General features: G+C 43.2%; 2 protein-coding genes across 3 annotated transcripts in view; both read left to right on the top strand.

The window, feature by feature from the left end:
* Positions 1-5,656, top strand: part of magi3a (membrane associated guanylate kinase, WW and PDZ domain containing 3a) — a 148,410-nt gene extending 142,754 nt beyond the window's left edge. Inside the window, exons 20-21 of one of the 2 annotated variants that reach the window (XM_069659689.1) lie at positions 1,240-1,354; positions 2,575-5,656. In XM_069659689.1, the coding sequence (XP_069515790.1) occupies positions 1,240-1,354; positions 2,575-3,557 (1,098 nt within the window). In that variant the 3' untranslated portion in view covers positions 3,558-5,656. Of the gene's footprint in view, positions 1-1,239; positions 1,379-2,574 lie in introns of both variants that reach the window. The other variant, XM_069659688.1, reaches the window with a different exon arrangement.
* A 1,570-nt stretch (positions 5,657-7,226) lies between these two features.
* Positions 7,227-17,512, top strand: LOC138589685 (lysine-specific demethylase 9). The gene is made up of 7 exons (XM_069660089.1): positions 7,227-7,835; positions 9,156-9,808; positions 12,880-13,017; positions 13,423-13,565; positions 13,655-13,822; positions 14,724-14,832; positions 14,937-17,512. The coding sequence occupies exons 1-7, from the start codon at positions 7,253-7,255 to the stop codon at positions 15,465-15,467; spliced, it is 2,325 nt and encodes a 774-aa protein (XP_069516190.1). The 5' UTR covers positions 7,227-7,252; the 3' UTR covers positions 15,468-17,512.
* Positions 17,513-17,713: the final 201 nt, after the last annotated feature.

The raw sequence follows: 17,713 nt of genomic DNA, 5'->3' as shown, positions 1-17,713 counted from the left end.
GTTGATTCTGAGGCGAGTTCTGGAGTTAAAAAGACGGCCTCTTTCTTGAGGATTCTTTCTATTTTAAGATTAATTTTCGGGAGTTTTTGGAGGCAAAAATAGACAGAAAAAGGGGCGAAAGAGAGTTAATGTACCCACTGCCATATGGCACCATAACCATTTGATACAATCTTATCTCTATTGACTCAAATGTAGAATCTGTAGGCAGGGACGTGGATTTTACGGAAGTGTTCTGGTTTCTGTTTGTACTACACTTGTAGTCCGAGTGATATTGACCAATCACGTATCAGCAGGCTGCGGCGTATGCAGGACAAACAGTCCATGAGGAGCGTACTGCGCAGTAATGACATCCCGGCTCCCATCAGCGTCATCAGATGATGATTTAGCTTCTTATTGATCTCTATAAACAGACATCTGCATGCTAACAGCTAACAATCCTCTAGAACTAAAATTCAACATGAGTTGAGTAAATTCCCTTGACGCTGTGTCACGAAAGCCGTTCAGCGTTCAGATTTCCCGACTTCCCCGAATGCATCAGGAATGATCGATCCGACCTCCGTTCAACAAACGAGCATTTTAAAAGTTGTTTTCTTCTCCTCTCAATGACAGACCGAGGACAAAGCTTCATTTAGACTTTTTACTCACCAGAAACAGATGAATGGGCGCTCCTCCGGGGGATTTCATTAACTAAGAAATGATGGCGATCGCTTCTCAAGTTTCTAACTGGACTGTAAACAATGCTACATCATATCGCTACACGCTGGCTAAACTTTACACGCCCGACATGTTCACCGTTGTCACCAGAGGCTATATCATCGTCAAACCAATTTGTTGCTTTTTCTGTGCGATGGAAATCAGATCATTATATTAACTGAAAGTCACAGTGACATTAGAAATATTTGTGTAATGACTGTGTTCAGCATTGACAAAGAAAACACTCCCAAAAGGACTTAAATGTTTGACACACATTGCAGAGTTTGGCCGTGGAGTTTCCCATTCACCCGCTGACCTTGTTGTAAGCCAGTCAAATTAGCAAACCAGGAACTTCCTGTTGATTTAAAACACCGCCATGCACCTGTCTCTTTTAAATCAGGCCGTATTTCTGCCTCAAGTCTCCCCCGCTGTGGCTCTAGGGCCGGCGTGTTTCACTAAAAAGAAAACTATGTGCGCTAACTCTTGCTTCATAAAATTCTCAGAGACCCCCTGCCTGTAACTTGTAACACTGTATGTGCATCACAGGTCGGAGATCAGATAGTGGAGATCAACGGCGAGGCCACCCAGGGTATCACACACACCCGAGCGATTGAGCTGATCCAAGCGGGAGGCAGTAGAGTTCACCTGCTGCTGCGACCAGGTCAGGGCTTGGTCCCGGATCACAGTGAGTGGCTGCTTAGAGCTGCGTGCATGTACACACAATGTAGATTTAAGAGCAGCAGCATATTAACCATACATACCGAGTAGAAGCTTTTGTATGGATATGCTTGATAGCAGGGTGCTGACTTTCTTTATTCTCATGCATGTGTTGCGAGCTTCTCTCTTGACTTTTCTCTCCTCTCATTCTATCACTTCTTCTCTCTTGATCTTTCTTTTGTGCTCTTTATCTGCTCCGGTTTTCTGCGCCGGCTCGGCTGTCTACTTCTACCTATTTATCTTTTCCTCCTATAGGTCTGAACTCTTCTTCCACCCTGTGCTTCTACATGAAACCAGAGCATCACTAAAGGCCTCACTGCTTTTCTTGGTCTGTCCCTAATAACCTTGGTAAACCTTGTACTCCTCATACTTTTGCCTTTGACCTCTCCTTTCAAAGTGATTCATCTCCCAGATTTAAGTGTCCTCCTCTGTCCCTTCCTTCATCCCCATGATCAGTCTGAATTAGATCAGCTACCTGTAAATCATGTAGTGATCATTAGCAGAGTTACTCTTCCCCTGGGCTGAACCAAAGCAGTGAGTCCTAGAAGAATGAACACACCTGCAGGAGCATTGCAGGCTTCAGAGCCCTGCTAGTTGAGGGTATTAGAGAACCTGGAATGCCACTGAACTCACACCTCATCCTGAGCATGAGAGACGATACACCTGGAGCAAAGTCCTGAAACAGATATTGATCAGTGAGTGACAAGTCGTGAAAGGATCTGTGTGCATTCATTGGCATGAACAAAGACCGCATTGGGATGAATTTCTACGAGTTGTTGCTCTTAGAAATCCAAAAAACTCATTTCAGCACCGCTAAGTCCATCGCTCTCTTTTTTTTCTCTCTCTGGTTTTCTGCTGCATATATCTGCTCTCAATCACTGCTGTGCAATTCTTATCAGCTCGGGGGGGAAATTGAAATGTCAGTGGTGGGTGAAGGCGAGCACCTTTTCCATTGATGGCTATGTCGTTGGCTGATACATATCTCAAACAAGGCAAATGTTTAGAGGGATATTACAGAAAGCGAGCAAGGTTTTCACAGAATGTTCTACCCCTGTTGCATGACATGTTAAATGATCTGTGTGTTGAATGTGTTAATTACCCCATGCAAAGACTACTTTCTGCACAGCTGGAGCGTGTTCTGACTTTCCATTGCTTGTTTCTTAGGTTCAAAGGACAAAGTAACCATTCCAACCTCGAGCTTTCCCAGACTTTCTGACGGGCATTCATCTCCAGCCTCCCCATCCTCCGTCTCCCTCTCTACCTCGGAACTTTCCCCCTCCTCACCCAAAACAACCGCCCACGATGACTTCTACGGGGGGGATTCCAGGGCATCTGGGTCCCCTGGTTCCGGGCAGGAGCACAGTAGGCAGGCGAACAGATCAAGAGGACAGCAGCTCTCTCACCACAACCATAAGCGCACCACCAGCCCGAGCACTGAGCCCAGAAAGACGAGCAGGGGCGACTCCAAGCCGGCTAGTCCCAAGAGAGCCACTGACGGCTGGGCAGATCACGCAGAGCGCTCTCCAAGCCCGAGAAAAACAGAGCGAGGCCACAGTGGATCCCTGGAGGATATGAGCAAAGAGAGGAGAGCCCAGGGGCAGAGGGACCACCGCTCCTCTAGCCCCAGGAAGACCTCCAAGAGAGAACTCGATCCTGCTGTGCCTTTGAAGAACCCGGTGGAGCCCCAGAGCCCCAGGCGCCCAGCAGGCCAACAGCCCAGCAGTGCCTCCGGAGAGGCGAAGGACTGGAGGTACAAGGAGGAGGATGCAGCCTACTGGCAGGAGAGTGGAGACAAAAGCTTGGGGAGCAGTGAGCGCAACAAGAAGAGCAAAAGGCCTGAGCAAGAAGCAACGGCACAAAAATCCCATTCCCAAGCGCACAGGGAGAGGGCAGGGTCGGATGCTGAGAGCGGCACCCAAAGCAAGAGGAGAGAGAAGGCGGATAAGGAATATCAGGAAAACAAGCACCATGGGCCAACTGAGGAAGCCATTAGAAAGGACCCCAGGGGTTCCAGCAGTAGCATCCAGGATCCCAGCTACAATGGGACCACTACCAGCAAGAAAGCTCCCATCACGCCTGGTCCATGGAAAGTTCCCAGTTCTGCCAAGATCCAGTCCCAGGTGGACGCATCATACGCAGATGTCTGACATCCTCGCTGCGTATATTAGCGAAAGCTGAGCCTATGAAATATGAACATGAAGAATGGAATGATTTATTTTTAGCAATCCCGGACAAAGCAGATCACTGTGTAACCAGCAACATAGCTTCTCATTGCTTATGGTTTTTCTTTCACCCAGTTTGCCTAGGTCGGTTTGCATCGAGGTGCGGACGTCTGATCTGACGCGTGCTTGTACTGTGTGGCTCGTTGGTTCTGAGTGTGGTTTTTTTTCTTTTTGGATGTGACACTGAAGTCTTTTTTTGTGCCAATCAGGGACTCCGGTTATAAAGAAGCTGCTCTGTTTTGCACTCACTGTGAGGCCGTTTGTGGGTAACGAGATGAACTCCTCTCCCCCGTCTTGTCTCAACGAAGGATCCGTCTGTTTTTTTGACACTTTGAAGGTTTAAGATGTATTCATGCAATCGCTCCGGCTTTTCTTCCAGACAGGATTGATTCACTGTTCCTCTCACTGATGGATGTACTAAAACGTGAGGCGGGTGAGTTTCCCTTCAGCTGCGAAAAGAGCGTCTTCTAAGTCATCTGCTGTCTGCGTTTTGAGCGCCCGACTTGGGTTGAGAACTGTTAGTGTGACTGAATTCGTACGCACGAGAAGACTCTGAAAACTTTCTGTTTCCATTCGCTTATCAGAGGGTCAGCAGGCTGTCCTGCAGCTTTATATGCATCAATCAGCAGACCAGATACTTGTGGTTATAGTTCTAATGTTTGTTACATGTGTGTTAATAATGAAGCATAATGTAATTTATTGAAATTATATGTAAACAAACTGTTAGTACACATATCCATTGGAAATCATTTCACCTTTGATGTGGACTTAATGATAGAAATAGAATGTGTAGATAAGAATCACACTTTAAAATAATACGACAAAAACGATCTATACATTCTACTTCTGAGATTTCATCGTCTGTAAACGGTCGTGCAAGCCTGACTCATAACGCCGTCTACTGTTAGCAGCTCTGTATTCTTTGGTCCTCCGGCTGTGTGTGTATACGAGGACTGATAGGCCTGTGTATTTTAGATATCGCTGTAGCATCGACTCTACTTAATCCGAAATATTATTTAACAAAGTTATTACACGTATATATTGACAAATTATTTAGATGAGTTGAATTAACAGAGCTTGATTGTAAAGAGAAGTGAGCCCTCTGCCTTCAACTTGTTAAGAGATATTTTTATCGACATAAATGTAGGCACAAAAAGCATATCTTCAATTTAACCTCAAAATCTATTTTTGATCAAATTTTTTTATTTAGTACATGACCCTTAATGTGAAAAAATACTGTGTGCATTTTTGCTTACTAGTTGTTTATCATTATGAGCATCATGGCTGCCACTTTTTGTGTTAGGCATAAAGCCAGGCTCCCTAAGAAGGCAGTTAATCTCCCACAGAACGAGGGGCAGTTATCAGAGAGCGCTGCTGTCGGGTGGCTGCACACTGTGCATAATGTGAAAATTGCTTGACTGCTTCTGTGGGGGTCCTGTCTGAAATCACTCCAACAGCGATCCCACTCATAGTTAAAGATTACACATGTTTCTGTTAATCTAGTGGGATCACTGTGCCGTCGGCTGAGGACAAAATAGTTGTTTCATTGTTGCTGCTGTGGAGTACAGAGACATCTAGTGGTTCATGGACTGCTCTTCACACACTAGTCACTGCTTGAACTGTGCCCTCATCTGCCTGTTTATGGATGTACAAAAGTAACACATGCATCTGCTGGTCTGTGAGACCAGGTACTAATTTATTGTCCACTTTATTGTTGATATGACGGGCTACTGTATTGATTAATGTTCATGCCATTACCATGTATGATACTGTGGCCTTGCATCGCTCCTACATATACAACAAAAATCTTTTAGTTTTGACATCATGGTAGATGTAAATGTTTATAAATTGTACAGCACCTGTATAAATATTTGCCTTCATGCAGAAAAAAATCCTCTGTAAATCGTTTCATTATTTTTTTAAGGGAAGTGAGAGGAGATGATATAAAATGGGTGAAAAGAAATAATCTGGTCATGGCATTCTGTTCATGCACTGATAAATAAAGGTTTACTGAATAAACATGAGGGAAATGTTTATTTTTATTGATGTATTTTATTTTTTTTATAATATCCTATTGATGTATTTGTTTATCCTTAAAGTTATAATCTCAAAGATCTCCGTTTTGTTCTCTTTGGCGCCACCTATGGCGATAAACAGTAATTGCAGGAGCACACTTCCAGATATCCAGACAGTGTTGCATGTGTGACGTCCACGGTTGGCTCCGGTTGTAACTCTTGATTTTCCTCGCTGACGGTCGCTTTCCTTTTTAGACTGTTTGCTTCATCTGAGCGTCGAGTTTGTTTCTTTTTCTTTGGATTTTCACTTATTGTTAAAGTTGTATCTGTAGTCATCCATCTTTTCTTTGTTTGTTCAGCCATAGTAGATTACTGTTATTACCGGAAAAGCAGCCGCTTAGCTCCGCCTACCCTCTCTGGCAGACCAACCATTGCTGGCTGATGGAAAACGCGTCACTAACTGGGCGTCATTCTTTCCAAGAAAGTCGCCACAGACACTCAGTCTGTAATACTGCAATTTCAAAGGATTTCATCAGTGGGCCAAAGGCTCAATCACCATTGTGTTACTTCATTCACTGATAGATAGTGACTTAACAGACATTTACTTAAATTAAAATCTTCAAGATTATTACTTTAAATACAGTTTACATTGGTGGATGTGCTACTGCCATATTAACTGCCACCACAGGTTCAGGGTAAATTCAGCAGTTTTTCTGTGTTAAAACGATAGTCCTCATATGTACACTACACAAGTAATCATTTACCCCGATTTATACTGGCCAATAATATATCCCTTTCATGTGTGCTTATTATGTAAGTGATGCAGATCAAACCCCACAGTGCCAATGCATACAAGTTTATCTGAAGCAAATATGAAGCTTCAGTTTGTCAAATCAATAGGTAACCTTTAAAAAAGTTGGTGTATTTAGTACAGAATTTGCCCTTTGTGTCTCCCCAGTGTTTCTGCGTTCAGATGCACTGGGGCTATTGTAAAATAAAGTGTGAATTTTGTGCTTAAAAGAGTGTAACTCTAGAAAATTCTCACTTGATTTGTTCATTGGAGCTTCATATGTTCTCAGATAGCACACACAGGAATCTAATTTTGCACATCAAGGACCTTTTTTGCCCCCAATCACATACATTGAAGTTGTTTGGAGGTTATGGGGACCTGACTTGTTTTTAGACAGTCTTGAAATATTCTAAACATCTAAACATATTGTGTTCTTTTACATAAGGCTGCCTCGTGTGACTCTTCCGGTCTATCAGTGTTGTATTGAAGTTGAACGAAGACGTTAGCTCTGCTTCGCTCACTACTCCAAACGTTGAAGCACTGCCTCTCGTGGCAGTGAATAAATTAACCATGACGTCAGCAGAGCAGAAGTGAGTGCGTGCGGATCTGCACGCCTTCAGCACAATGTAAACTCCAATTCCCGTGAAGCTTGGCAACGTCAACAAACTTCACTACCCAGAGTCCCACGCGTTACGCGTGCGCAATAAACCCAAAATATAAAAATGAACTACAAATAAAGGACATGAGGACTACATTTTATTTCGGACTTGCGCAGTAGCAATCTCGAGACCTTTAAATGTACTGTACGTGCAAAGATGGCAGCTCAAGTCGACTTGCTCCGAGCGAAAGTAGAAGAAGAAAGGCTCAGAGTTAGTCTAGATCGATTCATGAAAGAGAAGAAAAAGAAGAAGAAGAGGGACCTGTCGCCGTCAGCTGTCAAACGGGAGAGGTCTGAGAAAGAGGCGAAGAAAGTGAAGCTCCATCACCACCACCAACACGCTGAGCACCGGAGCCACCAGCCGCATCAGCTGCAGCAGAATCCTAAACCCCACAACTTCAGCGCAGACAAACATGTCCTGCACAAACATCAGCACAGCCACCACCACCACCATCACCACCACCACCACAATCACAGCCTCAGCAACGGTACGAAGAAGAACCTGCAGCCTCCTTTGCCTCCACCTCCTCCCGCAGCGCGGAAGGTACCGGAGCAGCTGCAGAAGAAGCGAGCGGTTCCCCCTGAGCCACCAGCGCTCTTCACTTTCACGCCCCTCAAAACGGTCAAGGCCAAGCCCCAGGATTTCAAAGAAAAGCACCGGGATAAAGACCTGAAACCGAAGCCCAAGAAGGAAAACACCGAGGCGAATGTGAAACACGTTGAAGTGAAGAAAAAGAAGGGTGAGTTTGTTTATTTTGGTCTAAATTGGGCGCTATGCTAAATTAATAATGGTATACAATATATATCAAGGTGTTCCCAAAGTGTAGTATATCACAGTAGTATAATCATATATACTACTGTGACACTGTTTGAAATAGGTTTTTTATTCAAGAGATTCAGATTTTAGCCTGTTCTTTCACTTCTACCTGCCCTTTAAAGAAGAGACTAAATCAAAATTAATGGCATATTAAAAACTAGATAGAGCTCTATATATTAGGGGTCGACCGATATGGGTTTTTTAGGGCCGATACGGATACCGATTATTAGTAATCAAAGAGACCGATAACTGATATACAATTGCAGTAAAAACAAAGATTTTGGAGTCAAAATGTAAACACAAACTCCAACAAAAACTTTGTTGAAATGCCTTTAAGCATGTTTAATTAAAAAATAAGTTTTCAACATTATTTAAAAACAAATGAAGACTTTTGAGTGCCTTCCTTGTCAGTGTTTCAGAAACAGTGGTGGGATGTTATCTTCAGACCTGCCTTTGTGAGTTGCTGCAAAGCGGTTATTCAGTCCACCCCACGACTGACTGACCATGAGAAACTGAATCCCTATTCAGTTATCGATAATTGATTATCGATTCAATTAACAACATAATGAACTACACTATGGTATTCAAGCTTATGTTGTGACCGTCAGCTACCTATATGTAAAGACACCAACTCATATGGGTGAGTAATATTACATTTGCAATATGGTAATTAAAATATGTTGCAGTTGCACTGGCACCAACGTTACTCAAAGACATAGCTATCGCTGAATAAATAAACTTTTATTTCGTTATCGTTAACTGTATATCACTGCAGCGAAGTGCATGCCATTCGGGCATAATACTTACTGACACACAGTCAATACCTGCGACACACAGCACCGGAGCTGCTCCAATCTGCACATGCGTTGACGGTGGCACAGTCACCTCAGTGTTGATAGGCTATTACTCGATGTGTAACCAATCAGATAGTGATAAAGGCGGAACATTGCTCCAGACCACAGAGAGAACAGACCACAGAGAGAGAGGCGGCTGCATTTAAGCCAAATCGACCCCTACTATATATTCTTAGCTGTTTTTCTGTGCTCTCGTGTGAATCATTTAAAAGTGCATGGCCTTTGATAAGTTCTGTAACTCTGTAAAATAATCTTGTGAGTGTTGATAGCATGCCTTAACAGTCTAGTCCAACAGTCCAATAGTGTAGAATCAGATGTGAATACCGCTTCCTCTCCTCTCTGTACATGTAGCCTGCTCCTCTGACTTTTACTTATTCCTCTACCTGCAGAGCCAAGGCCCCACAATGAGAATATCAAGTCTCTGACGCTGGAGGAATATCTCCTGAAGAAGAAAAAGAAGAAGAAGAAGCATCGCGATGAGGACCACAGGGCCAAGAAGGTCCGACACATGCACAACAAAGCGGTTCAGACTGTCTCTTCAGGGCTTGGAGCAGACCTCACTCGGCCCATCAGCACTGATCCTCCCCTGAAGCACGACAGCAACCGCCAGCCTGGCAGGGAGACTATCAACAACCACCCACCCTACCTCCACCCTCTCAAACTGGAACACGTCCCCTTCCTCTCCCACCAGGACCACTACATCCGCAGCTCCTGCCTCCAGACGGGCAACTATGGGCGCTTCATGCATGAGGAAAGACAAGCCAACGGAGGGGGGTTAGTTCTTCACGCCTATGCTGATGAGTTAGCGTGTCTGAACCCGGCTCAGATGGAGTGCTTTGCTCAGGAGTTTATGGAGTTGGCCTTTGCTGAGATGCCCAGAGGAGCAGCCAGGTACGCCCTGGCGGTGGTGCACAGTGCAGCCGCCTATCTGCCTGACTTCCTGGACTACTTCGCCTTCAACTTCCCCAACACTCCGGTCAAAATGGAGATACTGGGCAAGAAAGACATTGAGACCACCACTATTGCAAACTTCCACTCTCAGGTATGTGGAAACTGGCACTGAACACAATCCAGCACATCCATCAAAACCAAATTCATATAGATCAAAGCCTGCGATGAGAGTTCCGGAATTCCCCCCTGGGGATCAATAAAGGAATATCTTATCTTAGAGTAGTCATCATTTGATGTTGTTATCTTTAAGCTCATTAGCCAAGTTTTTGTTTTAATTCAATTAAAGTTAAGGCAATCAATAATCTGTAAATTATATAATCTATTAGTTGCACAAAGTTGGCATTTTCATGCTCTTTCTGTCAGCAGTGTGAAACCAAAAAAGATTCAAATAACCATCAAAGCTCGCTGAAGATCGTATTTGACGAGCTGAAACCAGAATATTTGAATGTTCTGGTGACCTAAAAAGTTTCACATAGTGTCAGAATTGTTGCTATTTTATTTTATTTTTGATATTATTTATTTTGCAGTTTTACAGAACATAGCTAAGTGTCATTATTCTCTACACAAGTAAAGGTCAAACAACAACAAAAAACAAAAACAAAGAATATCTGTGAAAGGAAAAAGATAAGAGCAGATGAGGGTTTGATGGAATAAATAATAATAATAATAAATATATATATATATATATATAATGAATAATAAAAAATAATAGTTATAATAATAATGCATGCAGGTCTAGTAATTCATATACATATAGGCCTAAATATAGATACGTACATACACTTAATTTATTAGCAAGTAAAAAGCACCTGACCTAAATCCAACACCTTAGCAACATATCTAAATATCCTTATACATAAATACACATCCTTCCACACATCCCTCCATAAAACCAAGTTTAATTCAAACAGAAAGAATACCGGAGGTTTCTAGCCCTTAAGCGCGCATACAGCCGGCTCCTTTCTAAAATAGCCCCATGCTATTTTATTTTAAATGATTAACACAGTTTGTAGCAACATAAAATAGCATGCCCTTGCGTGGAAATGGTTATATATCAAACTGTATTGTTGCATCAGTCAGTCATAGTTCATCTTGTCATGTGATGAGGCAATTTAGATTCTCGAAGGAGAGACTTTTTTGATAAGGAAATGTAATATTTTTTTCATTTAAATGACTGATAGATTTCACTTAAGAAACCTTCTGATACATACATTTGTGAATAAGATCCTTCAATAATAGTGGCTCACATGCTTTATGTAAAAAGAGCACACCACTGTCCTGCAGTCATGAATGACTTTAGATACATGTCCACCACCCAGCAGTCGACTGAGTCCAAAGTACACCATTGTCCAGTATAAAACCTGTGCTGGTGCCAAGTTGTTCTTAGAGAGATCGAATGGAGTCACTTCTGTGCCATGCAGTATAATACAGTATATGCTAGTGAGTCAGGATGTTTGCATGTGTGACGTTAGCTCTGCAGAGAGCTCAGCAGCGCTCTGTTTATGCAGGGAAATTAGACCTAGTTTGATCATTCAACCGCTTGAGCGTCTCGAGAGCAAATTGATGCGTTGAGAGCAGAATGATTGCACTGAAATGCTTTGTTGTAGCTGCTGCACCTTCCTGGGACAATGCCGTTCATAACAACTGCATACTGATGGCCTTTAGACGGACAACATGTCGTTATCACAGCAGTGTTCACATACAGTGAAAACACTGTTATGCAGATGCTTGTCACCTCACAACCTTTTGCTACAATGATTATACTCTTGCACAGTCTAAAGGCTGCACAGAAGAAAGAAATCTACATGTAATAGTATAAATCACACAGGCTTCAGCTTTTCTGCTATACAGGCGCATAAGGAAGGAGCCCATGAGTGTGACCTTGTATGGATTGATGCTCCCATTAATATATAAACATTAAGGTTAAGCCTCGCCTTCTGCCAGGTGAGAGGTGAAAGCAGTTCTCCACACAGAGTCAAAAGGATCATAATGTGCTGCTGTATCGTCTTCCTGGTCATTAACCTGTTTTATGAGAGTGCAAATTCTACCTAGGGTATAATTAATGTTACAGACTGCTTCCATGAGCAGGACATTTGTTTATTGCACGGCTGTGTTAAGTACTTCATTGTGATAGGTTAAAGTAATAATCAGATTTGTATTCAAATAAATGTCTGTTAGGTCTCTCTCCATCGCCAAATGAGGTAACACAATGGTGACTGAGCCTATGGCCCACTGATGAAAGCCTTTGCATTTGCAGTATTACAGACTGGGTGTCTGTGGCGACTTTTGTGTTAAAAATCACAAGCGTTGCCCAGTTAGTGACGCGTTTTCCATCACCCAGCAGTGGTTGGTCTGCCAGAGAGGGTAGGCGGAGCTAAGTGGCTGCTTTTCCGCTCTCTGCGAGTGTTGCGAGTAAACAGTAATCTACTATGGCTGAACAAACAAAGAAAAGATGGATGACTACAGATACAACTTCAACAAGAAGTGAAAATCCAAAGAAGAAGAAACAAATTGGACGCTCAGATGAAGGCAAACGAGGAAAGTCGAAAGTCAGTGAGGAAAATCAAGAGTTACAACCGGAGCCAACCGTGGACGTCACACATGCGACACTGTCCGGATATCTGGGAAGTGTACCTTTTATCGCCATAGGGGCCGCCAAAGAGAACGAAACTGAGATCTTCGAGATTACCACTTTAATTATGGCATTCTAAGGTCTGATATTACTCGATAACAGACCGTTGTTATGAAGAACAGACCGTTGCTAGGCATGCGTAATCATATCTGTATGTGTTATCATATCAATTGCTAAAGGAAGTCTGGTAAATTTGACAAAGGTTTGTTTACATTGGGGAAAAAAGAAAAGAGATGAAAACAGCAGAGAGAAACGGATAAAGGTGAGACATCAGGGTGAGGCAAGACCTGCTCACCCTGTCGGGGCTCCATTCAGCAATAACAACCTGCTCACTATATATATATATATCCCTATATATATACAATATATTATCCCTTACTCATCTCAGGAAGAACAGCAATGAACACTTAACACTTAACACTAATTAAAAAATAGTATACTAAGAAATTGCTGTATACAGTTAGTATGTACCTGTTGTATTGAATGGCAGTATTTCAACACTGACATCAGCACTCTTTCCTTTGTCCCAGGTGAGCCGGACTTACTGTTCAGGTACGTACCGCTCAGGACCCATGAGGCAGATCAGCCTGGTGGGAGCCGTGGACGAGGAAGTTGGAGACTATTTCCCAGAGTTCCTCGACATGCTGGAGGAGTCACCTTTCCTCAAGGTCAGAGGAGATTTATTTGTTTACCATCTTTATTAATATTCTAAGAACCATATTGTGGGAAGAAGTCGAGCTCCAAAACAATATGAGACCACATCCGACTTAATTAGCCGAAACAGTATGTTTCTGTCAGGGAGCTCATTAAGAAGTACAAGCAGCAGGCTCTATAATAACTCCAGTGCAGACGTATTGTTGTTGCTGTAACATCTGTTCAATCTGTTGCACTTTTCATAAAAATAATGGAAACTAAACCGCATATAGTTTGTCATTACATGAACATCAGTTGTATTAAAAACATGCCGTCTCTGCTGTTTTAAGCTTTACTGATTACAACAACACGATGCCTGTCAGCTCGGTTCTGGAAACTTAAAGTTGTGTGTGTGTGTGTGAACGTCTGTGTGACCTCAGATGACGTTACCGTGGGGCAGCCTGTCCAGTCTCAAGCTGGACTGTCGCTCCCAGAGTGACGACGGGCCGATCATGTGGGTGCGACCAGGAGAGCAAATGGTTCCCACTGCGGACATGCCCAAGTCTCCTTTCAAAAGACGCAGGTACGACCCAGCTACAAAGGATGTACACAGCTCCATATTTATGGGATATAAATATAATAGTTATGATGATTATGACGCCTTTTCTGCAGGTCTATGAATGAGATAAAGAATCTGCACTACCTGCCGAGGGCCAGCGAACCCAGAGAGGTTCTGTTCGAGGACCGGACCAAGGCTCACGCTGACCATGTGGGCCAGAGCTTTGACTGGCAGAGCACCGCGGCTGTGGGGGTTCTGAAGGCAGTGCACTTCGGAGAATGGTGAGTGTCTTCTGACATACTTTAAGGCAGCTATGAGGAACGTGTGTCCCCTCTGGACGAAGCTTTAGGTCCTATCACCTTCCTGATTCTGTAACATACATTTGAGTGTAGTAATAATAATAATAAGAACTTAGACTTATATAGCGCCTTTCATGGGACCCAAGGCCGATTCACAGAGTAAATAATGAACAGACAACAGAACAAAACAAGCAAACAAATAAGGGAGAAAGAGATAAATAAAACTAGCACTGAAAACAGGGGAAGGTGGTGACTTATAGTCCAAAGGCCGCGGTGAACAGATGGGTTTTGAGGGTGTTTTTGAAGATGTCAAGGGAGGTGAAGGATGGAGAGCAGGCCTGCATCTGAAGACCGCAGACTCCAGGATGGGGTGTAGGGATGGAGGAGGTCGTTTAGGTACTGGGGGGCGAGACTTGTAAGTGAGGAGGAGGATTTTATATGTGATGCGGGACTTGACAGGGAGCCAGTGGAGGTGCTGCCAGGGCTTGGCGCGGGTGAGAACCCTAGCGGCCGAGTTTTGGACGTACGGGAGCCCGTCCGGGGCTTTGCTGGGAACCCCGAACAGGACTCCATTGCAGTAGTCCAGGCGGGAGGTGATGAATGCATGTATGAGGGTCTCTGCCACGGAGTCGGAGAGTGATAACCGGAGTCAGATGACAGCGAGGTTGCGGACTAGTATTCCTTATAGAAAAATCCTCCTGCACACTGCTAACTGCTGTAGTAAATGTAAACAAAGGCTCTTTAAGCATGCATGCTGTAAATCCACCGCGGTGAAAGGCACAAAGAGTCATCCAGCTGATTTGCTTTCATACATCTCATAGAGGAACAGATTTTTAACAGAAATCAATAAAGAATAAATAAAAATGTTTATGTTCTGTAACAGGAATAACCGACCTCGGATAACCAAAGATGTGGTGTGTTTCCAAGCTGGCGACTTCAATGAAGTTGTGCAGAGGCTGCAGCTGGATCTGTACGAGCCTCCTGTGTCTCAGGTGAGAACAGTGCCTATTAGAATATCTATCAGATCTCAGATCTTCTACAGGAAGCCTGAGCTGCGAACATGTTAAATATGTGACCTCCGTGTGTCCTCATGCAGTGTGTTCAGTGGGTGGACGATGCCAAGCTCAACCAGCTGAGGCGAGAAGGGATCCGCTACATCCGCGTCCAGCTCTGTGACGACGACATCTACTTCATCCCGAGGAACGTCATCCACCAGTTCAAGACGGTGTCTGCGGTCTGCAGCCTGGCCTGGCACATCCGCCTCAAACAGTACCACCCAGAGGAGAAGGAGAAGGAGGAGCGGCTCAATGATCTCAGCCCCACCTCAGGCCGAGTCTCTTTTGCTTCCCCCGCCAGGCCCAATGCCACCGTAACCCCCTGTGCCCGACCCCAGGGAGACAACACCCGAGGCGGGGTGGCCAAGACTGAAGAACCAGAGTTCCAGAGGCCAGCAACACCTACCCGGGAGCTTCAGCCGGCTCCTCCACAGCCCACCAAATCTGCTCACCTGCCTCACACATACCAGAACCCGCACCTTTCTATGGAGCCGGTCCACTCTGGATGCACACCTTCAAAAGAGGCGTCTCTTCCAAAAGCTCTCAGTCACACCGCCAAGTTCCCTAAATGACTTTTATACTTCTCCACAGTCCGTCTTCGTGCTCGCTGTGAAGGGTGAACTGTAGACTCTCATTGACTCTGTGTCAATCAGGAAGCTTTTAAATTATTCTTCAAACTTTTTAAAATCTTTAAATGATTGAAATGTCTTTAGAGGTTTTTTTTTCAGCCAATGTTTAAAGCGTCATGTTACCCATTTCGTTATTTTAACTTTAAATCTCTTCGGTCTCATTTAAGCGGTATGTATCATGATAGGAAACTCAAGTTATTCCAAAGTTGTAATCTCGAAGATCTCAGTTTTGTTCTCTTTGGCGGCACCTATAGAGAATAAACTGTAATTGCGGGAGCACACTTCCCAAATATCCAGACAGTGCTGCATGTGTGACGTCCACGGTTGGCTCCGGTTGTAACTCTTGATTTTCCTCGCTGACGGTCGCTTTCCTTTTTAGACTGTTTGCTTCATCTGAGCGTCGAGTTTGTTTCTTTTTCTTTGAATTTTCACTTATTTTTGAAGTTGTATCTGTAGTCATCCATCTTTTCTTTGTTTGTTCAGCCATAGTAGATTACTGTTTACTCCGCCTACCCTCTCTGGCAGACCAACCACTGCTGGCTGATGAAAAACGCGTCACTAACTTGGCGCTGAGAAAGTCGCCACAGACTCCCAGTCCGTAATACTGCAAATGCAAAGGCTTTCATCAGTGGGGCGTAGGCTCAATCACCACTGTATTACCTCATTCAGCGATAGATAGAAACTTAACAGACATTTATTTACATGAAAATCTTCGAGATTATCACTTTAACAATGATACTGTAGTGATGCTTACTGTAGGAGACGCATTTCTGATTTATGTTCGAGGCTCAGCTGGTCCTTTATGGCAAAACAATTGAATGAGAAGGCGGTATGGTCATGTTTTAAAAGTTCAGGTAGAATGATTGTTTACAGAGTTAATATATGATTGATCAGGAAGAACCTGACTGACATTATACTTTTATTCAGTGTCATAAATCGAGAACACATTTATTTCTCTGAATAATTTGGCCTTTGCCGTTTGAATGAAAAAGCTCAGCACATGTCGGGTTTCATGAATTGGTCATTATGATAATCAAAGTGAGACTTTTATTTTGAAAATTAAACTGTTTATTTTTAAATGAAGATACACCTTCCTTTACGTGAGACGACAAGCGCTTAAAACTTTATTTCTCAGCTTTATAAGTTGCAGTTCTTTATTTAAATGCCATTTTCTACACTGCCCTTTTTTTACTGTTGATACTGTTTTGGATATTTTATTTATTTTCTTAAGATGGAGCCTCAGATATGAGCGCAGGTTTATAACGGCTGACGTCTCGTTAAAGAAGGAATTGCAGCTGTTGCAATAATAGTTTGACTCTGTTCTTCAGGTGTGGAGAATGTCTTCAGAACTTGGTATGTACATATTCTGTTGTTTTCTGGAGCTGGGAAGTTTAATTTGTTTCTCACCTTTAGTTTTAGTTGTGAATGTCACTGTGTTGATTAAGGCACCGATGTGGAGGGTCACGTATTGGTGTCCACTTTCCTTTTGTGGATTTATAGTCTGAAATATTGACGCCTCTTACTAAATTGTCCACCTGTTCTGCGATGGAAGTGAATTTCTGTCATAAATGGACATGTGTCTGATCAGAGTATGAGACTAACAGTCCGCCTCACAGAAGCCTTCATTCTGTCTACAAGCAGTCGTGTATGAAGGAAGTGAAGATGTGACCGTCTTTGCTCTCACGCTGACTGCGTCTCAGTGCCTTTTACTGCATACAGGAAGCTTCATTTCAAACTGTGAGCTGTTTGGAGATGAGGAGGACGATATAAGATGGGGACTGGCCAAGCTCCCGTTGTGAAGCTGTTTCTTATTTATTGATAAAACATGTTGCTTTTTGATTTAACATTTGCATGTCACCTGGAATAAATCTACATCATAGTGCCATTTAAACCTCCACCTACATGGTAGATCCTATACTGGAAATAAGGCTGTAATAGGGTCTGATATCACTAGATCAATACTGAAATAAAGTGACAGTTAGTATTCAGTCAAATCTTTTGTCATGTTTGTTGTGCTGCTGTGTTTCCAGCTCAGTGTTGTAAATCAATTTTAAAGGGGTCATATCTTTTGAATGTATATTCTCATTTTTTCATGGGTTTCACATTTTTGGGTGTTTATTGTTCACAGTGAAAAAGTGAAAAGTGCATAATTCTGTGTTTTTCCATAATGACATTTTTAAAAAGGTTGC

The sequence above is a fragment of the Semicossyphus pulcher genome, unplaced genomic scaffold (genome assembly GCF_022749685.1).
Source record: "Semicossyphus pulcher isolate SPU_LCO1_2020_fin unplaced genomic scaffold, fSemPul1.0.p SCAF_13, whole genome shotgun sequence".
Classification (NCBI taxonomy): domain Eukaryota; kingdom Metazoa; phylum Chordata; class Actinopteri; order Labriformes; family Labridae; genus Semicossyphus; species Semicossyphus pulcher.
This window is presented reverse-complemented; position numbering and strand designations above follow the sequence as displayed.

Bases quoted from the DNA above. Each gene is read 5' to 3' on its own strand.
- LOC138589685 (XM_069660089.1), top strand. From the start codon at position 7,253: ATGGCAGCTCAAGTCGACTTGCTCCGAGCGAAAGTAGAAGAAGAAAGG. The intron at 13,018-13,422 runs GTCAGAGGAGAT...GTGTGACCTCAG, and splicing joins AGGAGTCACCTTTCCTCAAG to ATGACGTTACCGTGGGGCAG. The intron at 14,833-14,936 runs GTGAGAACAGTG...GTCCTCATGCAG, and splicing joins ACGAGCCTCCTGTGTCTCAG to TGTGTTCAGTGGGTGGACGA.